The sequence below is a fragment of the Lepisosteus platostomus genome, chromosome 17 (genome assembly GCF_059453375.1).
Source record: "Lepisosteus platostomus isolate fLepPlt1 chromosome 17, fLepPlt1.hap1, whole genome shotgun sequence".
In the NCBI taxonomy this organism is placed as follows: domain Eukaryota; kingdom Metazoa; phylum Chordata; class Actinopteri; order Semionotiformes; family Lepisosteidae; genus Lepisosteus; species Lepisosteus platostomus.
In genome coordinates, this window is record NC_142627.1 from 12,392,600 (window position 1) to 12,417,287 (window position 24,688).

The 24,688-nt window shown below is 35.8% G+C and overlaps 1 protein-coding gene across 3 annotated transcripts in view; it reads right to left on the reverse strand.

The window, feature by feature from the left end:
• Positions 1 to 2,347: 2,347 nt before the first annotated feature.
• The window catches only part of kif16ba (kinesin family member 16Ba), a 99,095-nt gene continuing 76,754 nt past the window's right edge, over positions 2,348 to 24,688 (reverse strand). For all 3 annotated transcript variants that reach the window (XM_088610267.1, XM_088610269.1, XM_088610266.1), the window contains 2 exons: positions 14,900 to 14,983; positions 2,348 to 7,727 (listed from right to left, as the gene is read on the reverse strand). In XM_088610267.1, the coding sequence (XP_088466393.1) occupies positions 7,569 to 7,727; positions 14,900 to 14,983 (243 nt within the window). In that variant the 3' untranslated portion in view covers positions 2,348 to 7,568. The remainder of the gene's footprint in view (positions 7,728 to 14,899; positions 14,984 to 24,688) is intronic.

Consider the following 24,688-nt stretch of genomic DNA (forward strand, 5'->3'; position numbering starts at 1 on the left):
CCACCACCATATTTGTTAACCAATAAATGAAGCATCTGTAACGGATCCAGATATGTGGAAGGATATTCACTTTGATAAATCCAATGCTCACTATCCAAGAGATTTGTAAATGCATCTACCTGTCTAAATCACTCCTCATTGTATTAAGCTTCCATATAAACAGAACTGCTCAAGTTGGGGAAACACTGAACCTTGGACACAGAATGCTTTGAGTCAACATCTGAAAGAGGAAGACAACTAAATGAGGTAGGAGAACCAAATGTGTCAGAACACTCAGCCTATGTTTGTTGCAATTAACTTTGTAACCTAAAAAAGAGCCAAACAGATTAAGGCCATTAAAGCTGGACTTGATATTTCTGGTTCTAACATAAATGTCCCAATTGTGTGAGCTGAGTCTATTATACAGACCCCTTCTGTTTTAAGGTGTCTCCTAAATGCTTTTGCAAGAGGCTAAAGTGCCAATGAGAATGCCTTACTTACCTGAGGAGAATGCATGACAGTTGGCTTTTATTCTGACCTTCTGGTTTTTCACCTATTTTTAAAATAATTTCTTAAACTAACAGATATACTTAAGTCCCCCAGTCTTTGCCCTCAAAAGTGATCAAAAGCTTTTTCATGAATCCAATGAAAACAGTAAATCCATCCATTGAGCATGCAAGAATTATGAATTAAAATAAGAAGAGTGACATTTGAGAAAGAATATCTGTGTTGAGCACTAGAGGTTTGGTAGATCTCTTGCTGGAATCTGTTTTCTAACATTTATTTTAAAACTTCACTGGTTTCAGATGGACAAAATGAATGGCCTTGTTCTTGAGAATACTGTAACCTCTAGCTGAATCTTGCTTCTTCTGGCCTTATTTAATTCTTAGAATAAGCTTAAAGTAATTAAATACAAGAATAGTTCATTTTTGCAAATGTTCCGACATATTTGAGAAATTAGTTTCTATTACATAATAAAAGCAAAAATAATAGAGAAGCAACTCTGATGTACAGTAGTTATGCAGGGTAGGGATTAGTTAAACACCTCAAATCATCCAGAGGTGTCTTTGATTTGAAACTGAAGAGTCATTTAAATGCTATTGCGATTAATATTGTGACCACCTGGGATACAATAATAATAGCATTATTTTGCAAGAAGCATGTTCCCTTATGAAATTTATTAATTGTGGGAACTCTTTGATGGTAACAAGGTGGGGGTTTCTTTGTACTGCAATGCTGGCTAATGAAACAGTAGTAGAGACATTGAAGCTGAATTCTTCAAACTGACAGATTTTTCACAGGGAACTGCTGTAGGGCACACCAAGTGTGACAGTAAATTGCCTGCTCTGACATATTTTTCATATTATTAATCTGACAACCAGGCTACACATCTTGTTTTAAGTCAGAGATTATAGTTAAAAGAAAATGTTTTTTTTTAATCAGTAAAGGGAAATTAGATGTGCCAAGAGATATTCTGGCCAATATCTGGATTTACTCAAAAGAACTAACTGAAGATATTTCAATGTCTCTTGACCAAAGGTGCCTATAAATGCACAGGCTGAGAAGCAAGACTGCCTTCCTACTGATCTCATAAATTGTTTTGTTAAGAACAACGTAACTAGTTGTCAGATGTTCCATCTATTTTGCAGTAGAAAATCTAATGAAATGTTAATATATTACCTTCTTATGTGGAAAGTTACTTGTGCTGAAGAATGCACACATCAGCTAGGGGATATGTTATGACGGATAGCATTCTGAATGCGTCATCGAGTCTGTTCATGGTTATTAAAAACAGATTTCAGCAAAGAAAACATCTGCAACTTCTGCACTGGAAGTCTGAAATAAAAGAGCACTTAGGGGGCAGTGCTGTTCATGATTCATTAAGAATGTTAATAGGAGAATAATACTATTCAGAAACAACAGAATTAAGGATGTAACAAGATGTAGCGACTCTTCAACAAACATACGATTTAATACATTACAATTGCTAAAGCATTCAGCAAAATCTCCAAAATAAATGCAGCACGCAATGCAAGATAATGCTGCTCTGCTAAAGTGCAAGTGGGAATAATATTGTAGTTTTACTAGCAAAGCTCATCAGTGCGTTTACACTGCTTCGATACAGAACACCTACAAATATGCACATGTGGTTCTAAAACATGCTTTTTTTACACACATTTCAAACATACCTCACATGTGGTGGTCTGTTACCGCATCTCATTATTATCAACCATCAGCTCCTTCTTATTCTCTTCATGTCAGTTTTCATAGGGATATCCAAGATCCTGTCGATCCTCCTCTTCCGAAAGAGAAGCACAGTCCCAAAAATGATTGCGATATGACACTCAGTTGCACACAAAATTCAGCAGGGATTTCAAATGAGCCTTTTATTCATATTGTTACTGTACAGGGTCTGTGAATAATAATGGGAATAATGGTTTGTAGAGTTAATATAACAAATCTACAATAAGAGGCTTTCTGTTATGCAAAGTATAACTATGCATAGTGCTGCAAATGCAAACCCTAGAGCATTATTTTCTCTTCCTAAGCCATTTAATATAATTCTTTAATACAACAATGTCAATACTTGTACCCTTTAACATTTTTGATAGTGCACAAATTATAATTCCTTAACAATTTACTTGGGAACTGAGATGAACAAAATGCCATTAAGCTGGAAATATAAGGCTAAATATTTACATGATAACAAATGAAATATGGTTATAATTGAGAACAAACTAAAAATGGGTCTTTTTCTCATTTAAATGGAAATGCTTACAAAAGAAAACAATCGTGTAAAGGTTGTATTTCCATGTGAAAAAATACACTAAACAATTCAAATTTACATTATTTTTATGACATTCAGTCTGTGTACACAGCCCATTAAAATAATGCCTTTACCATGCAAATGCTAGCACTTTCCTTCATGAGAAAAAAAAACAACAAATTACAATGATTCATAATTATGAAGGATAAAATTATAAAACTGTGAAGATAAAAAAATCCAATCCAACCACAGTTACAGCGTAGCCCCCAAAATAGTAAACTTAATGTTACAAAAACATGTTAGAAACGAGTAAAAAAGCAGTTCAACTAATATCGTATTGCTTTTGATTTTAGTGTAACTACAGTTGAAACTTTAATCTGTGATTCCAAACATCTTATATACTGTATGGCTCTGTTGCACTTAACATCTTCACTTGCAATTTAGAATATTGGATTCAAAGACAAGATTTCAAAAGTGTTCATCTGTGTAACCTAAAAGCTGAATTTCACTGAAATTATAAGTCTACAATTAGCTTTATTGTAACAGAAAAGTCAGTTTCCTGTTTTAGCAGACAGAAAAGCAATGCTGATATTTACAAAAACTACAGTATAGACATTTCTGTACATCAAGAAGATTATATTATCCCCCGAATCACTGATTCAGGTGTCTACATTTCAAGTAGGGAGCTAAAATCAGACCTGGTAAAGAAAGAACACCAATCTTGACAAAAAAAATAAATTAAAATTTAATCTGAAAGTGCAATATTGCTTTTAATAAACCTGCTAGTGTTATGAAGTGCACCCCAAAGAACTAAAAACATAGTGCATGAAGTAGTTTACAATCCATGCTAATATTCTACATAGCAGCACAAACATAAAAATGGTAAAAAATAAGAGTGAATTTGCCAGACTCAACACAAAGTGAGAAACAGATTAATCACAGAATGTATCTAAAATGTCAGGGTGAATGCTTCCAGTTTTAAAAGGTCAAAATTATGTGAAAAGGCCTCCTTATTTACTTTTTCTTCAGCAAGCCACAGAAAAAAACTCAGCTGGAAAGTGATCATTGAAAGGCATCTAGGACTGTATGTCTATTTGTGTGTGGAAGGGAATGATTGTCACAGGCCTCAGAAGACACAAAGTGGGCAGCCTCTGGTTACATGCAGGGTCTGAAAAACTTTACAAAGCATGAATTGTGCAAAACTGTGTAATTTTCAAAAACATACTGTAGAACTATATAATGTGGCTCTTAATGTCCTTAATTTTATGTACATTTGAAATTTTGTTCATACCACAATTAATGCAATAGTCAATAAAAGCTTTTACAATGTTCAAGAAAGATGCATTTACTTTCAGGACAGCATTCATGGGTGCATTCGGTTACTCGCTTTTAGGAATCAGAATATTTTTTAAGGTTAGATGATTAGTTATAAGAATGATTGAGGTTGCATATTTAAATTTTAATGAGCAGAGCTTTTTTTTTAGAGCATATTAATTATCACCCTAAAACAAGAAAATGAGATGAAACAAAAAAAAATCTTTGCAGCTTCCCTTATTAAAGTTTCTTACTCACTGCTGATTAAATTTCCTTTTGCTGAATTTCTCACAGGCAGCTGCACAGAATGCTTAATGAAGGAAAATGAAAAGGAAGATTTCAGAAATGTTTGGCAGTTAAATTGGACATTAATAAATGCATTAGCTTTGTTCTGATAAATCATTTTTGTTGGTGCTTTGTGAACAGCATAAATATGCTAATCCATTCAGAAGGTGTATAGCATTTTACATGAAAGATATCACCTAAGCTGAACTTCATGAGCAATGGTGATTTCTTCTTCAGAATGGAGCATGTTCCAGGTTATCTATGGACTTCTAATAATATGAGAAGAATGAAAATCAGTCCCCGTTAAACATATATTAGTATGGCATTGAATTGTTCTGTAAGAAGTTTCCTAAGCTTATTAAGAATAAATAACACATGCTTACTGAAAATCCCCAAAGACTATTACTATTACATGGAGCTTAATTTAATTGTGCAAGCACATGGATTCGTAAACTACAAATGAATTGGCTAACACTATAACAAGTTTAACTTTAACTTGGTAAAACATGGATGACAGGTCAGCCTAAAGCCTATTGCTAAGTTATTCATCCAACACGTAATGTTCTTCAACATTTCAGCCAGGTTAGTTTTATGTGCCTAGCGCTTAAAATAATATTCTTTCTCTTTGTCATCAGCTTCCCATTCATTTTACTTTGTACTTGCTGCACTGCATGTTCAGGAATCAATGTCTTGTGTTTTATGATCCCTCATCTGTTCCTCCTTGCAGCAGTTGCTAGAACGTGAAGAAAAATGACTGAAAGTATGAATATATAAAAGAATTTGCCTCAGGGTCTCCACACTGATTCATCTTGTGGAAGTCTCCGCCTACAGTGCAGGATGATTCCTAGAGCCCAGTTTTTGCAGGGTACAAATCCTGGCACAGACACTCTCGACCTATGGTTGGAAGACCCAGGCGCTGGCAGGATCTAAGTGGGGCACAGTGGGAGTAACAGATCTTCAGCTACAACACCGGGCTGCCTATTTGAAAGCTCTGTCAATCCTCCATTTGGCTTTTCGGTTACCAGAGTCACAGTGAGAAGAAGAAAAGCATTTGGCTTGACACCTCTCTCTGAGCACACCTGCATTTATACTCTATGTGTAGTTCTGCAGAGATGACCTGGATTAAATAGCAACTGGAAGACTGGTAACAATTGTATATACAATGTAAGGAGGAAGGGATAATGGATAGCATTTTAAAAGGAAAATAAAACTTATTTTTATTTTGGCCAATGTGATAAATTTATTGCTTTAGTAGCCTGACCTGGGTTTTTCATCCTTGGTTTTGTCGCAGAAAAGAAAATAACTAAATAATATTCTAGAATTCAGTAGAAGCTCCTCAACATCCGTAAAGTTCAGCAAACGAGCAGCTGTAAAAAGCAACCAGATATGATACGCTTGAATCATTTCCCAAGCAGAAGTACAAAAAATAAACAGGATTACACCCCAAAAAAGTTTTATGGAAAGTATCAAACTTCAGGCAAAGCTGTTATTAGTCAAATATTAATAGAATAAATGATTAATTATTATAATTAGCTAATAAAGCATAATTATCAATAGCAATTCCTACTGAAGATATCTGTAAAATACATTTTGAAAATGACAACTTTTAAAAGGTTCTTAAATTTTTTACTCTTATCAACACCTTTGGACTGCTGAGAAATCAAGTTTAAAATACAAAACAAAAAATATAGCGACAACCTTTGGTTTATCATGGACCAGTTGCCATGTCAACAGTAACTGGTAAATGAAAGAACCCCCCTTTCAATCACTTCTGAAGAATTCTTATATTGAAAATTAAGGCCAACCATCTGGCCATAATTCTGATAGATGAACAGCTATAATCTTAGGGCTGGGGTTGCAGAACTTTCTTAGTATGCCGATGCCAGGATAACACAAAATAAAAATATACAGTATATATATTGGACGCTTTTCCAGGCATGCTATTGTGAAACTTTAAAAGAACTGACTCATTTTCAGCTTCACATTTATTATAATATTACAGAAAACTAATCTGAAAAGGTTTAATTAATATTGACTGGTTTTATTATAATGATATATTTACAGCCGTAGCACATTTATTTAAAGAGAGGTGATAATTTGTGGTAAAGCTGAGGTAAAAATCTGAAAAACACCCAAAGTAAAAGCTACTGTAAGCACCTTTAGTCTCTCACTTTCCCATCTAACAGCTGTACAGTACTCTACTGCCTGCACGGTCAGTTTCCTTGGCAACGGTAACATGTCAATGAGATCTGATATAAGTTACTGTAGCTTAGCAAGAGAATCATTAGGAATACAGAGTTACTTCCAGACATGGGTGAAACAGTTTAATATGCCATTTTAGTGACATTCCCTTAAATGTTATTTGCAAACATCGGAGCCCTTTCACGGATTATTGACGAGATTGAGAAGCAGAAGTAAAAGATGCAGCATAAGGATCTGAAGTCAATTTAAAAAAAGTGGCAGATTAATTTCTGCAACACTGACATTTATAATATATCAGTGTTTCTGGTTATTTTTTATTATATTCATCTTTAGACTCCAGTTACTCTCGTATTTGCATCAAATAAGTGGTTTAAGTACTTAAGCACTAATTTTATTTGAAACCTTTAATTCAGTGAAAGCTGCGGGAATCTATGCAGTTCTTTTCTGCTTTCACACAAAATGCACAAAGCTCCCCTACCTTTCTCCCCAGCTGCACTGCAGAAAGAAAATGGATCAGGGTGCTCATATGTTTCAGGAGGGAGACGAATTGTCTCGACAGCTTAAAAGCAGCTCATCGCCACTACAGAGCACAGCGCTTGACTCAGGCAGTGCTCAACAATCATGTAAGATACGGCAGCAGAATAAATACTGAAGCCTCAGACACTTTCATGGTAAATTCCAAACAGCAGTAAATACCGCACATAAAAATGCAAAAATTCTGCTGCCTTTGTCGCTATAAAGGGCAACAGCTGTCATTTTCCATAGAAGTGCACCCTTCTCAGGGTGAATTAGGCTGGAGTGCTTGTATGTCTTACATTCGGGGAAGTGTTGGTTCTCCATGATAGGAAAAAAAAAACATTTTAAAACTTCCAGATGGGTTAAACTGTCTCATACATTCCCACCATGCCAGATCATTTTAATTCTGTTCACAGATTAGTGGTCTTGCAAATCTAAAATGTAGATAAGGAAAGGCACTGCTTTTTGATCCTTCTCCACTGGCACAGATCCCCTGGGCTCACACTCAGCCAGTTCCATGGCTACTGTAGTCAAATACGCCCTTCTTGAAGAATGGGGAGAACTCGCAGATGGTGTGCTTTGACAACTGCAGGCCAGTTTTGTCTGCATGCAGGGGAGATGTAGGAGAATCGAGCATCACTTTAAAAAAGTTCCTGAGGTACAGCTGTCAGGGGAAAAAAAAGGAAAGAAAACAGAATTAATGGAAACTTCGGATGCAAGGCAAGACTGGGTTGAAAACTGAAAAACTGTAAGGGTGAGAAGCAACAATGACAAGGTGAATATGAGAAGTGTAATATAGCACCAAACAGATTAAGGTAAGGTTTGCTTTCAATGACATCTGTTCCTGCATAAATTCAGTTTTTCCTGGCATAATATGTGGACTGTACAGAAAAGGAACTTAATCAAAGATACAAAGCAGATGTATATTTCGAAGCAAGATGCTAATACCAATTCACTTGACAGGCCACTGCTTAATATACTAATTTAAGGATGTTAACAAGGTCTTTCATCTGCAGCTGTGGCATTTTAAGTGCTGAAGCCATGGAGCTCTACCGATTGGCATGCCTGTTTAAATGAAGAGTGCCAACACTTAGACAACATAGATTTGACAAGATGCTTATTCAATAGAGGAACAAAGCAAAGCAGCTACTCTGATCACCATTTAATCAAAGATAACACAATTGTTCACTTATATTGTCCATTGTATTAACAGAAAGTAAAGACTATATTTGATTCACAAATAATTGTTTCGGAAACCCGTGCTATATTAATTTATTCTGAAATTTAACAACTTTCAGAATGAAAACCCAAGATCTGGAGAACATATTTTAGGCACTTCTATTAACATTTTAAGACTCTGTTGCCACAACTCTGTAATCCCACATTATTAATTTGAGCTTTTAGAGGAGACTTAATTAAGTTATCCAAGACCAAATAATTAAATTACAGGTTAGGTCAAAGTACTACAACAGCAAATAGAATCAAGGTTACTTTATTCCCATCTCTTACTGAGGAACAGCACTTTTTGGTAAATGGCTTTAAAGACCAGGTACAGTACATAATAAGTCAAAACATTAAGCTACATGTTAAGCATTTACTCCTGTTCCAAAGATCTAATGAACAATACCATACTTACCCAACAAAACATATGTTTTTTCTTGTAATGATTATAATAATAACCAGGATTCCTGAAAATTCAAACTATCAGAAATAACCCTCAACTTTCATCTGCCTCGATCTTTCATAGTGGGATATCTACGCACACTTTCAGTATAAACATATTGAACACAAAAAAAGAAGCAAGTGCTTTCATCCCATCATTATGTCCTCTGAACTCACACTAGTTCTATTAGTGTTTTAGGAAGGCAAAACCCTAATCTCACGCCAGGCAATACGACTTTAGTGAACGAACTGGTAGTAATTACTTCCAATACAGAGAGTCTGTATACTTAACAGTACATGATGGAAGAAACAACTGTGCTTTGCTTAGATTCCATAGCTACTGGTTATGTAATGTGCTGACAGACTTCATAATCAATGGGATTTCAGGGTCAAAATGCTAAGAGTGTTTAGAGATTGTTTGCAAGCTCGGCATACAATACAACATTTCTGGAACAATACTGTATATGTAATATGCTGTTTCCAGAGCTAAACAATCGTATGTTTATTATTAATTCATTTAGGTCAGGCAGCTTGCTCACTTGTATAGCAATTGTATCCCCACCTGGGACTTGAACTCTGACCCCCTAGGTAGAGGTCCAGAGTCCCGACCTTTGTTACACATTGTTTCCCCATACATATACAACAAAAAAATTCACAATACACTCTTTCGGTACACGTTTGATACAGTAGCAGATAATATAACCAGCAGAATACAGCAGATCTCCTCATAACTTAGTACAGACATGACTAAAGATATGACATGACATGAAGTCAAACTTGGCAACAGACAGCAGGTATGAATTTACTGTTTTCTGGACAAATTCCTATCTTGTCCATGAATGGAAAAGGAGGCTTTTCTGACAGCACCTTCATTAACAGGAGTGTAACGGTTTCCATTTGTACACTTACAACTGTGTAGAAATGTGCATGTCACCATGGAGTCACCAGTACGTTTTGCATCCTGTCAAAGCTGTGAGTTAAAGTACATGTTTGTGAAGACAGTTTGCAGACACCTACATGAGGATACAAAGCTCTGTCTCTTAAAATTAAGTTACAGGAAGATAACATCTTACAGATATTGCTGCCATTTTAATTTTCAGATGTGTAATTAACTGAGGTATAATTAATTAATGTGATTAATTTAGTACCATTGTCAAATTGAACAGCACACAGAGGTGATAATGATCAGGTGGAACTGATAGAGATCATTACAATTAAGTGAAAAAGGGTATTTCTTTTTGCCTGAATGTTTGCTTACTAATTATGAATGGTTGCTGGCATCATCTTATAGCTTGCTCTCACCAGATCCCAAAAGCTAAGCAGTCTGAGCCCATTTAGTACTGGGTTGACAGGCAGACATCTAAAGAAAAGCATATTACTACAATCAGTAGGTGGTGAGCTTTCCTCTGGACCAGAATTTGAAAACCAATACCCCTGTAAGGCACCCAGGTAGGTGCAACACTATCCAATACATAAAGCACTTTTAGATCCTTTTGTAAAAGTGCTATATAAATGGAAGAGCTTTTAATTGTCTTTAAAGAAAGTTCACATTATTTAATTTAAGCAACATTAATCATTAATCAGAGATAGCTTGCGTGAAGAGAAAACCTGAGGCACAATTGTTATCTATTTCTGTAATACAGTTAAACTATAACTGGTGTTTTGCAATTTGAGAGATGTGCCAATGTTATATTATTGTATATACTCTTAACCTCAGAAACACGAAATTCAAGGATCCTGGAGCTCATCTCTACGTGAATATTGTTGAAAAAAAAAGATTCACCGAAAAATAGGTTTAAATGGCCAAATACTTCATTTTCTATGTGAAATGTGAAATTCTATGCATCTCCATGTCAATTGAGGTCAGAAAATATTCATCATAATTTTCCAAAATGCCTGCTGTTTCTTGATCATTTGCACCTCATAATATCAACATAATCCATTAAGTATAGTGGCTAGGCAGTTAAGTTTCCCCAGTATTATCAATGCTTTTGAATGATCGTGGGAAAATCTGGCTCAGGTCACAAATGAGATTTTGCACTCTGTGACTATGCTGAAGTTACTGTGCATGGAGACACAAGTACAGCTTTCCGAATTATCCATCCAGAACTTCATACGAGTACAAAAACACACAGAGAGCATTGAGGGGCAAAAGAGAAACATTGTACCAATGTTTGGTATTTTTCTTTTTTAATTTTCTTTTAAACCTTTAGAAATAGAAGAACGATCAGGGCAGTTTTGGATGGTGGAGCAGGGCAAGACTTGATATCTTATTGGAACAGACAGCACAACTAATGAGTAAAGACTGATTCACAGGAAGAAAGAAAATCACTACCAATTGTTTTTATTTCAATTAAAATAGTACTGGATCACATATAGAAACTGATTTAACTTGGCAGTTTGTAAATTAAAACACAGTACAAGGTTAACATCATTACTTCAAATATTTTCATGTGGTTATCACAAGTAAAAAAAGCTAATATCTAAGTAATCTGAAAATGTTCAGCTGTTTTTTTCTGTTTGTAATGCAGTCATAAAATGTTTTGACTGTAAAAGATCAAATGGCAAAGCTGTCTTTAGAAAACAGTTCTATTTTAAATTTGATGTAATTAACATTTAAATGTAGAACTGGGGTTTTATTTTAAAAAGTGCATTGTTTTATTTTTAATGACACCAATGTATGCAATATTGTTTCCGGATACAGAGATGTTTTTAAATATGAATTCAAATTGTTTAGCATTGCTGAAGATTAACACATTAACCACTTGGACATATTTAATAATTTGCATTTTTTATCTGATTTTAAACAAATGTAGAAGATCTCTGACTTCTTAAAACATAAAATGAAAACAATTGATGTACTTAACTGATGTAAATGCTTTGCTAAACAAATAAAAAAAACATAATTATCTAGATTCTGTAGAAGTTTTAGTTTTTGTGTATTTTTTACCATCTGTCACATAAAATGGTGTTGGTTATAAACTACACATACAGTACCAGCAATTTAATAATGTTTCCTAAGTTCCTTAATATTACTTGAAATTCCTTAAGAGTTGAGAGCATCCATGAAGGAAATCAATTATTTCTTCCGCAAGCCCCAGAAATCCTAAAATCAGCAAGACATGTCAGAAATTTCCAGAAGATGACAGCAGAAGAACTGAGTTTATCATGCATCCCTGGACCAGAAGTGACAGACTGTTATATGTTGCAATGTGCACGACACAAGGCTATCAAAGTAGTTGACACATGTCACCCTTGTGTCATGACTTAACGGGAAACAGCTTCCTTTGGTAAAATCAAAATGAGAGACGATGATTGATCACCAGCATTGGACAAAAAACAAACACTAGTGCAGAGTACCTTAAATCCTTGTCCACACATTCCAAGTTCACAAAAATGTTCTGGCATTCATGTGGCAAACTACTCATCTTCCTCTTACAATTTGGTACAACCAAGCGGAAAAAAAAACCCCAACAAAACTACAAGGATGCACCATATGTCTAAAGAAAATCAATTCCTTCAGACTTCACAGGTTGAGTCAGTTAAAATGCTCTCTATCGCCTCATCTTTATGGTGTTCATCAGCCTATATATAAATGCATGTGCCTGAAGCCTATCTTAATTTATTTTCATTACAGCCAAGTTTGATTCTTGCTTTAATTTCATGGAAGCCTCTTTTTTATTTGGTATGGGAGTAATTCAATTTAAAATTACAAGTATGAATTAATTAAAGGATGATTCTTAATTCTAAAATATGTTTCCTGAAGCTAGAGAGCTGACATTTTAATTAACATCAGATTATTCATCTGATTTTCTTTCACAATTATATCCTCATCAATCATTTTCCTGATCTATCTGTGCATCTATCCATCACAGACTTTACAAATTATAGCTCTGGAGTACCAATTGCTACTGTGATTTAAGGTGTACAGTTGCAAGCAATTTCAGGGAAAACTCATAGATACACCACTTACATAAACAACTTCAAAGCCCATGATTTTATTCATATAAACATTTAACAAACCAGTGAATTCATTCAGGGGTCATTTGAAGCAGGCTGATATTAGCCAGTGACTAGTGCCAGACAGTAATTGCAAGGTGTTTTTCAGATTCATTTAACTTGCAATTGAGTTCTGTCAACCTCATTGTTCATTATTTATGTGAAGTGAAGTATTAAAGTCAGACATGTTTATTATGTTTACCAACTTTAAAAAAGCTGTACCCACCACAGAGCCTTAATGAACCATAAGATGCATTTAACAAAAAAAAGCAGCATTATCAGAAGGTTTCAGATGCTGATCTGCATATTTAGAAAAGCTAACATATTTTGACACATCCAAGATTCAAGATCAAACCAGTTGAAAAAGGTGATGTAAGGAAACTTTTGAAGGATGTCCTTTTTAGCTCATACAGTACTTCAAACATTTCCCTGTATTGTCAGAAATCAGATTATTTTTTATGATCTCACTTTAACCTCATTAATCCTCATAACTCACCACCACTGAGCTACTTTGGAGGCTGAAAGCTGTTGGGCATTGAGACTGAAAGATTCTCAGTCCTTCAATATGTATACCCTCCAGAATGAGGCCAACTGTTGTAAATCCTGTGAACTAATGAGGCATTGAAGAAGTTACAACTTTTGACAATCCACTTAAAATCCCCAAGAGTTTTAGGTTGATACTACATAACATTACAGTTCTTAGTTTTCAAGCATCTTATAAGTACTATAAAACATCTACAGAATTTTACTACTACTATTACAATTGTAAAACTACACTATTATAATACTGTTATGTCTACTGCTACTACATCATTTTACTTTCATTCCAGTACTGCTGCTAACAATATGATACTAATCTCTGAAACAAATGAGGACTGTTCTAAAATGGAAGTTCTCAGTGAGACTGCACTTCATTATATTTGATCTCACAGGCTGCTAACCTCAACAACCATCCCACTTATCACGATGACACTGCCAGACAAGTAACACGTTAGCCACCAGTGGTCAGGAAGGCTGTTTACCTGAAGAGATGTGGCAAAGCAAAAAAGGAAAATAATTGACCTATTAAGGAAGGAGCGATGAGGGCTGCAGGGGGCACAGTGTGAAACGCTGATGTTTGGAACTACATAAAATAGCTGCAAAAAATCCCTCAGTTTCTCATTCTGTGAATTTGTGGAGGGCCCTACATGAAGGCTGCAATAAACATGGAGCGGGCACTGAGGATTTTCCATAGAGAAAGGGAAAGGAAGAACAGACTACAGAATGGAACCCATCTGGCTTTTGTTTTAATTGGCCAGACACACTAGACATGGCTGGTCAATCCCATATGTGCCTTATGTCTATAGGGACGGACGCACTGCTCACGAAAAATCTTCTGATAACAAAAGGTCTGAGCACAGTGTACTGTAGGTGACAGACTGTGATAAGATTCATCTGGACGCTGCAATAAATGTGCTCTGATGGACATCGTTACTGGGCTTTAATAGTGACATGGAAAAACACCTGCTATTTCTGACAAGCAGGCCTCTGCTTAATTAATCTAGAATAGCAGTGTGCTAGCACACCTGAAATATAATTATGCAAATAAGAGAAAATCAACTTTAAATTACAGTGCCCTTTCAATGTAAATGTTTTAACCTTCCTTCTTTGATTATTCTATGTTTACATGTTATGTCATTTTAACCTGGAAGAAATTCTAATGTACAATATCTTTGCTCAGAACTGGCACTACTTCCTAGAGCACAGAATATCTGTCCACTCATGATCTCCAAGTTGTTTATTCCTGGTAAAGATCAGGGCCATTACGAGCCTACCCCAGAAACACATGGTACAGGGCGGGGCTACATTATGGATAGGATGCCAATCTTGGACTATCACAGCCAGTGTTATCTTGATTTATGTCTTAAAAGATTATTATTAACATAAAAAAAAATCTCAAAGGGATACACAGAAAAAAATCACTAATAACTAGGTAAAACAAAACCACATCACCATTTAATGAACTGCCAGGTAATGTTTGCTGTAATAATGTAATGCTTTGGTCAATGGCCAACTGCTGCCCTCTTCTGCAGGCTGTTAGACATGCCTAGCAATAAATGTGGAGTGATAACCCTAAGAGTGATAAGCCCAGAGAAGCAAATTGCGGTGTGACTGAAAAAGCTCTGCCGTCTGTACCTCCAGGTGAGTCCGTCTTTCAGCAATTACCCTCTCGTCTTTGTTTCCGAAGAGCTTCTTTGGAGGAAACTCTAAAGCAGCAAGCTGTAACAGAGATCAGAAGATAACATCAACCTTACTTGCCAAAAAATTAAACAAAGTTAAAGAAGGAATCACAGAGAGGGCAGAGGGACTGACAGCTGAAACAGACAAAAGCCTGCAGGCTATGTGTCACTTCTTCAGACCAAATTGTTCAATCACTCAAATGTGAGCTGGAATTGTCGCGGTCGAGCAGAGCCAGGTTTGACTGCTCGTGCTGACATTCATTTGAAAATAGAGAGAAAAAGGAAATGTATATGGAAAAGTATCAGCTGCATCTCTCTCGTACAATTATAATTGTGTATTTCTTAATACTGTAAACAGATTTCTGAGAACGTCTTGATCATGTGTACTTCATCATAAAATATACCTGAGAAAAAATGCGTTCTTTGAAATACAGATTCAAGATGGAATTGAAATTGTCTCTTTCCTCTTGGTTCATTCATTCATTTTTACTTTGTTCTCTCCACTTTCCACTATTAACCGTTCAGAAGTTATTTTCAATGCATTATTTTAGTTTAGCATGTAAAACACCAAACTACAGTATACACACTGAATGAATAAAAGTCGTACTCTCACATGGCAGGGACTCGCCCAGCTAAAACATTATTGAAAATGAATAAAACTAATTGTCTGTGGTCTCTAAGGACCATGCAAAAGAAAAGCAAAAGAAGGTAAATTTTAAACAGAAGGAAAACTTAGATCACACTGAAACTGAATAACATTATCTCATAATGAAAAAATGTAAAATGAGAACACAAGCAATATATGCTAGAATTACTTTCCTAGGAAGATTAAAATTCAGCTCAGATGGGTCATTAAACAGACAGTTAAGGCTCCCCAGGTAAACATCCAAGTTTTGCAAATTGCCTTAATTCCTTGCAAAATTACCCCATGCAGAAGATGCTAGATTAGTGAATCTCTCAGTAGCCAAGGTGGGCGCATACTAAAACCTGGTTTACACACTGTCCACACTCCCCAAAAATATACAAAACATTATTACAAATAATTTAAGAACTGACTTTTTTGGGGAAATTATTTCTTAATTTGCATTTGAAATTACACACATTCTCTCAACTTTATTATGTTCTGATGGAATTCAGTGAAGTGAATAGATCCCGTTTTTCTCACCAATTCTTTGAGTTTAAAGTCTGGCAAAGAACAGCAGCTTGAAACACTACTAGAATGCAATGTGCTTGTATATATTTTCCAACCATGTTGTATTTAAATTGTGGGGATCGGGGATGTATTGCAAAAAACAACTTGAACAAAATATCTTTGTTATACGCAATGCATCATTTCTTGATTAGAACTCCTTGATTAGAAAAACAGAACAGAGACATGGAGGCACGAGACTTTTAGTGAAAGGTTTTCATTTTAACAGTTTAAAATATTCCTTTAGGTCTCTGCAGAGTTTCCCTTATAATAAATTCTATTTTTTAGAATCCAAACAAAACGTGTTTGTTGTTTTCAAGTTTAGCAGTGTAAATTACTTTCTTGTATGTGGTTTGTACAACAGTTATTTGAGAAGTTATTTTGGGCTCATACTGTAGAAACAAAATGCTATTTTATCTTGACAACTTAGGATGCTTGCTTGAAATTCTTTGATAATTTAAGGGGAGCAACAGTGCCAACTGTAAACCTGCGAAAGCAAAAACTAGTTGGCAGATTATCACTTTGCAGTAAACATACTGTACAGCTCTTGTATTATGCAAAAATAATTATACCAACAATGATTGTGATTTATTCAAGGCAGTTTATCCATTTTTAACCCTATTATAAAACCTAAAAGTGAGCAAGACACAAACAATGCCGTCTCTGTAGGTAGATTTATAAAGCTTCAAAAGCGGCTTTACAGTGATGGTAAATCATGAATTATACTGCACCTTTATGACCACACTTTCTTTTAAGAACCACTATGAGATCCTGACAGGCTCAAATAAATCACCTGCTCATCTATATTATGAACAATTGTAATACTGTATGAACTTGAACCTGAGGGACATTATTTAGGCCAGGTCTAACAATACATTTTCAGTCGTCTCCCTCTTCTCTGTATATAAAGAGAAATATAAATACATAAGCAAAAACCTGTTTGGATTGTTTCTAGGTTCTGTGAATTTGGCTATTTTTCTATTCACAAAGAACATCTTTTTAGATAAAAGTTTGGATCTTTTTGTCTTTCCCTCATGAAAGACAGCAAAAAGTCTGTCTTGCCCATTGCTCGACATTGATGTCCTGGTTTATTTGGCTATAGATGTTCTTCACGTTCAGGCATTGAAAGGAAACACACTGCCCTAATGTAACAACATCCCTGTGAAAGTGGAAGTAAGTAGTACTGTATATATCTCAACTGTATCTGGGAAGGAAAGAACATAATAAAAAAATGTTCTTTAACTGCTATCATGCCAGGGAGACTTCTCCCATAAAACATTACACATATACTGTATAGTGATCTAAAAAAAAGAATTCCAAAATAAATATTCATTCAATTATTCAAGCAAATCTGTTCTACTATGGACAACTTTTTGAATTGTATTATTCTGCAGCCAATAGCAGGTCTTAAACACATTAAAAAATATTCATTGCGACAATGCCTTACTGAGGTCTTCATATGGATTCTGGATGAGTGATAAAGTGACCTTATCTGTTAGCAGAGTCACCACTAGGTACTAAAGTTCCAAGTTCAGATATGAATCTACGTCTCAAGAAATAACCAAGTCCCACCCCCCTTATCCAAGTGCAATGCAGCTGAATCAAATATTAGTCTTTTTCTCTAAGAAAGCAAAAAGAGAAGAAAAGAAAGCATACGCAGATTTCTTGGTGCCTGAGGCACTAAAGTAATCCTGCTGTGAAAACGACATGGCACGTTACCAAGTGAGAAATGACTGTCACCTCCTGTACCTCAAAGCAAAATCCCACTGATTATTTGAGACTTCTGAGCTACATCCAGCCACTGCATATAATTTAAGACAAACACCTGTTTCTGAGATCATGTTCTTCCACATTCTTTCTAATAAATGAATTAATAAGCGATATATCCACCTGTGTCTTCCTCATAGTCTAAAAAAAAATATTTATACAGTACAGTATGTATGCAGAGAGGAACTGAAACAAAAACTATGTATCACTTTAATGCCTGTCAGGATATACTCTCACCAATTCAGTATATTTCTGTAGGAGCCCATGAAAAATACCAACTGAAGCGAAGCAAAAGAACAACATACCTGTACCACATAAGGAAATTAGATCTCAAACACTAAGGTAGTGGTTATAGGACCACAGGTATTTTCCTACAGTATTCTACAAGGCCTACAAATACCTTATCATTGGCATCTCCTTCAAACTGTATTATACAGGTCTTGGGGTACTGCACCAACAAAACACAACTTGTTGAAAAAAAAAATGAAAGCTAGCTGCAGCTACCACTTGACATCTAATTTTAAAAGGCCACTTAGAATGGTCATTTTTCCAAACTATTCAATTGCATAACACTCCTATACATCAAAATATATTTACAGTACAGTGCTCACACCTGAAGAAGGCTCCAAGGCCGAAACATTGTGTTTTCTTTCTTCTTTTTTGCAGCATGGAATAAACCTATTACTTGTTTCTTTGCAGCATACACATGTTGATGCAGATACCCACCTGAACTACTATATTTACAGTACTGTACATTTGTCATGATCACTCCTCTTACCCAAATAAAATGTACAGTATTATAACACTAACTTTCAAGCTGTTTTTTAAAATTCTGAAAGGTGTGTCTAAATGTATCTTTACCATAATTACTCAAATGGAACCTGACTCAAACTACTGCTAAGATGATACTGATGAGGTTCTGCTTTGTCACAGATCATTCCATTTTAAAGTTGTTATAAGACGTCAGAGAGTACAACTTATCACCAGTCTCGGACAATAATTTTATATGTTCTTTAGGCTTCATGTTTAATATGGGAACAGAACTGAAGAACATAAGAATACTTATATGAGCACAGGTAGAAACATCATGAATGATACATCTTCATCAATGAGGATGTGCTAATTAAGAGCAATATTAGTGAGCTAATTTGAGTAATTAGGAGAAATAATTCTGTTGTATTTTTTCTCATCTAAGCCCCCTGATTGCCTTGGTGAGCTCTAGTAATTCACATGGCACCATTTAAAGGTTTCGGTACAAATTATGCAAATGCTCAATACAGTATTTTAATAAAACATGGCTCAGAGTAAAAACCGCAAGATAATAACTGCAAAGAAAAAGCCATCTGAACAAATATGACTCTATGGAGAATAGCTGTAAGAAATCTGTTGTGAACTCATCTTGAATTTTGCAAAGCAATTTATAATGCTATGTTGCCTCCAGTAACACATTGTTTCTGGAGTTTGATTAATACTATCACATTAAAGCTGGAGGTAGAATAAAACAGAGACTTTTTCTCCAATGGCATCAGCATTACAATTGAACTCTTCCACATCTCAGGGACTGTTTCTCTTAAATGTGTTAGGTTGACAGCTTCTGAAGCAACCTTGTCTTGTTTGTTAGGGATGTGCTGTAAATTATAACTGTTCTGGCTGTGGGAAATGTCTGTAATGAAAGCTCATCACAGATATACTGTAGCTGTAATTCTCACTGCAGATGAGATGGGTGCATTAATAACTAATCGGATTGTACGACATATTCCAGGGTCTTTCTGGAAAAGTTGTCAAAGTAAAATATTCAGTCACAAATATATTTTCATTTTTGCCCCTGAATGTTGATTTGTTAGACAAATAAAATACTGCTTTGCCCCAGTAAGCCATCCTAATTACCTGTCTACAATCGTACAGGTACATTCTTTGGGGTTTTTAAGGGGAGTGAACAGACTATAATTAAGAATGGTCTTCCACAATTTCAGAGCAGAAACCTTACATGTTTCTACAATATGCGATTCTATACAAATAAACTTAGATGGTTAATATTGTTTTTGTGACAGATTTTTATGTTTACCTAATTAAGACTCCATGCAGATTTCTGATTTAGTGGCTCACTTAAAAAATGTATTTGCACAATGCTTTGAAAATCAAATAAAACTGCCATGAATTGCTTTTGCTTTCTAATGTGCCTTAATTTAATTTTTCGAGTCTACATGAAGTTCGGCTTTTATTAAACAGTACTGAGAGCCCTTCAATGACGATAAAGCGAACTGTCACCAACCCTTTAAGCAGCACCTGACAAGTCACTATTGGCATATCTTGTACTGTATAAATGTGATGTGTTTGAAATGGCAGAAATTCCTTGGAGCATCTTTATACTGTACATGCTTTAAAGTGCAGTAGTTTAAAACTAATATTGAGAAGCAGTAATTGATCAAAACATACAAAAGATGCAAAACATTTAGGGGTTAATAGAGGGCAGCAAGTCCCCTTGCACTTCTGAAAGCAGAAGTAAGCCAATTAACTTCATGCTCACATCTTCAGAAAGCTAATCTAATCTTATAGCAATTCATAAAACTGAGTTTTAAAATTGCAAAACAGAATAAATCTTCCCAATCTAGGGTACAATTTAGCAATCTTAGTTAATAACATACCATTGACTTATGTATAGATTGAAATCAGCATAATCCAGTAAAGGCAAAAGCATTTGCTTAATGATGAACTCCACAGTTAAAGCCCAAACAGCTCGCAGAACAAAGCCTAGTGGATACATTTTAAATTAGCTTGCTGACATGAGGAGCATATGGAAGTGAGGTACCCAGTGGCAATGTTAAATACTTTACAGTTTTCAAAGCTGTGTTGGGTTTTTTTGAAGGCAGAAACAGGCGAATAACCCCTATGCTTCCATATACACATAACATACCAACGGAATTCAACCCATAAGTGAAGTTTTGATATATTTTCAAGTACAAAAAGTACCATAGACATATTTGAGATCGTAAAAACAGATCATATGAACATTATCAAGAATAAGGAATATTTGACATATCCAGAGCACATCAATGATTAAAATCTTAAGCATGAAGTGCATTAAAAAGTAAAGATAAAAAGAGATCAGAATTTCCTATAATTTTAAAGACTTTTGGTTCATAGCACAATGTGTTAGTCAGTGACTATTAAAACATATCAGGATTCAAGAGTAAAAAGAAATGATACACTTCAAGGACTAAATTAATCTATACTAAATATGTCATGTCTTACACAAATTACGGTATATTAATTTATTTATAAAGATATAGATTATAACTTTAGTTTCTAAGACTCTTCAGGGCTAATTTTCCCTGTGGCCCCTGGTTTGCCATCATTGAAAACAAGGACTTTTAAAGTAACCACCAAGTGACAGATGTCTGCCAAAAAAAGCAATAGAAGTCCTAAACTGTATTTTTCTTTTTTTGTGTGTTTGAATCGTTACAATTTACATAAAGTGACAAAGAAACCTGGGAGTCTTGTCTGTCTTTGCTTGTCTTGACCGAGACTCAATCTGAATTAAACTCTGGCCACCTGCTGTACTGCAAGGCAAAAAAAGCAACCCATAAATATGTTTCTTCAGTGTTTTCTTTAAGGTGAAACAACTGAAAATGTCACCTCTCTCTGCCTGCTGTCAGATATAAACACAATGGGCAGAAAAGCCAGAGGTAGCAGGGTGTCTAATAGGCCACTGGAATTACAAAGAAAATCAGTCAAAGAATATTGCTAGTGATGAAATAAACTCTTTGGGATGTCCACGAAAAACTCTAAACTGATGCGTGTATGCAAGGGTACGTTGTTCCAATCAGATTCAGGTCTCCGGACTTACAATTTCTCTGACAATATGACTGACAAAAAATTTGCATGAAGTCCCATCACCCAAACTGTAGATTTACATTTATTTTTATTTTCTCTCACTTACCAAGAAGTCCTGGCCTTGTCTTCACTTTCCTGCCACAGCCCATACAACACGGACCTTAAATTCTATTGTAAGTGTCTGCTGATGTTTAAAACAGGCAGGACCACTTTTCAATGAGCAAACCTAATCTGTGAATGTGCAGAGTTATTTTACCAGAGATCTTAACACAGTGAAACACTACTTGGTCACTACCCAGATCTAAGTGATATACCACTTATAACATTTTACCTGATTCTTGGATTTAAAACAAAAAGGCACGGCTAAAAAGTCATTTTGCTCTTTTGACGTATACTGTACAGCTCTGCTGAATAAAAAGAAATTCCTTTTCCATCGTGCTCCATAAGAATATTCTGAACATGACATAAACAGATACAGTTCATCCCTATTCTAACCACTTCTTTTAATTCAGGGTGGGGGGGAGGTGGAGTCTATCCTGGCAAGCAATCTGTACAAGGAAGGGAAGACCCAGCCCACCTCAGGGCTCACACAGACATGCACTTGCTCACAGCAAGGCCAGTGTCCCCAGAACCCCATTAACCTGGTATTATGTATTTGGACTACTGGAGGAAACCAGAGCACCTAGAGGAAACCCATGCAAACACGAGGAGCACATACAAGTTCATGCCGATAGCACCCCAGGTTCAGAATTAAACCCAGGACGTCAGCACTTCAACGCAGTAAAGCTAACCACTGCACTACCGTACTGCTCTTGGAATACATGTAGAGATGAAATTAAACTTAAAAATTTTATCTCCACTATAATGTGATGCCAACACTTGTAGTAAAAAAAATGGTTTGCACAAGAAGCTCCAGGCAATTTCAGAGGAATAGTTATTCTATCAAGTAAAAGAAAAGATTGACAAAGGGAAAGAAAAATCACATCTATAATGGGAAAGGTCCCAGAAATGATGATAATAATAATAATAATAATAATTGCTTACACTTACATAGCGCTTTTCTGGACACTCCACTCAAAGCGCTTTACAGGTAATGGGGACTCCCCTCCATCACCACAAATGTGCAGTATCCACCTGGATGATGCGACGACAGCCACAGTGCGCCAGAACGCTCCCAACACACCAGCTATCAGTGGGGAGGAGAGCGGAGTAATGTAGCCAATTCATAGAGGGGGATTATTAGGAGGCCATGATTGGTAAGGGCCAATGGGAAATTTGGCCAGGACGCCGGGGTTACACCCCTACACTTTTCGAGAAACGCCCTGATTTTTTAATGACCACAGAGAGTCAGAACCTCGGTTTTACGTCTCATCCGAAGGACGGCACCTGTTTATAGTATAGTGTCCCCGTCACTATACTGGGGCATTAGGACCCACATGGACCGCAGGGTGAGCGCCCCCTGCTGGCCCCACTAACACCTTCCAGGAGCAACCTTAGTTTTTCCCAGGTCTCCCATCCAGGTACTGACCAGGCTCACACCCGCTTAGCTTCAGTGGGTTGCCAGTTGTGAGTTGCAGGGTGATATGGCTGCTGGCATAAACGTGAAATGTGTGGAAATGGTAATAAATAAGCATTAGAATGTTTTTTTTTTTCTGTTCAACTTATTCAGCCTCTGAACATAAAGGCGATGAACAAAAAAAGGGCCATTTGTTCTATCTAGAGTAGCTTATTTGATTTCTAGTGGCAGGGTATCATCTAAATAACATGACTAGGAAGGAAATCCCTTCAAGATTTCAATGACTTGAGTCAGGTCCTCTCAAAATCTTTTCTGGCAAATCTTCTCTGGACTGATGCCAGAGTAGCAATATTCCTGTTACACAGTGATCAAAATTACACATGATCAAAATGAGGCCTTACTAATGTTTTACATAATTTAACATAACATTTCTTGATTTAAATTCTACAGGTTTCAGTATACAGTATATATACTGACACTGCATTTGCTTTTTTTATACCTTCCCCACTATGGGGAATGGTTTTTCATAAGTAGCTTCTTCAAGCCAATGCGTCATCATATTTTAATTGGTGTTTTTGCTTTCCGTATTAAATGTAATCTGCCAGGTGTTTTCCCAGCCATGAATTTTGCCCAGTTTTAAAATTTCCATTGCTGCTTCTATATTACTTACTAAACCTCCTGTTGTGGTATCCTCTGCAAACTGAAATAGTGGACTAAGTAAATGAAATCTTGCTTTTCACTAAAGGTCTTTTTTATTTCATGTTAAATATTAAATGTTTTAGAACCAACTACAAACTATTTAAATTTGAAAAATTACATGGATACTTGAAACAAAGCACATTTATCATGCACGTCTACATACTGTACATGTATACACATTTCATATAAAGATATAAAAACTGAATATTTTTAATTTAAATACATAAAATGTATTTTTGTTTTTGTGTTTTAGTTCTGAATGCTTAAAAAAATAGTTTAGTACAGTACATTATTAAAGTCTAACCTCAGGATAGCTGTATGGGCTTTTGGGTATAGTAACTTTCTGTAGGAGTTCCCTCAGTCCTCAGAACTCTATGTAGTACAGTAAACTGCCCCAGGTGAGCTTTGGGCTGCAGAACCCAGTTATTACAAGAGTTATATCTAGTGACTGGGTCTTTTAGATCATGCATTAAACCAGCTACAGCTGGATTCCCCTGTCTCCTGTATGTGCCCTCTTTCCACACATTGTCTCCCTCTTATAATACAGCAGTGCAAGAAACTTCATATTCTGTATGGCATGGTTAGTAAAAAGCCTGCCTTGAAGCAACTATTGTATAAGTTTTTATTCAGTTAAACTGTGACCAATACTTCTAAATCCAGCGGGATGCAGCTTGACCCAGCTATTAGATGAGGCAGACTAAATCTATCCTTATCCCCACAAATAGACATTTAAAGTTTTG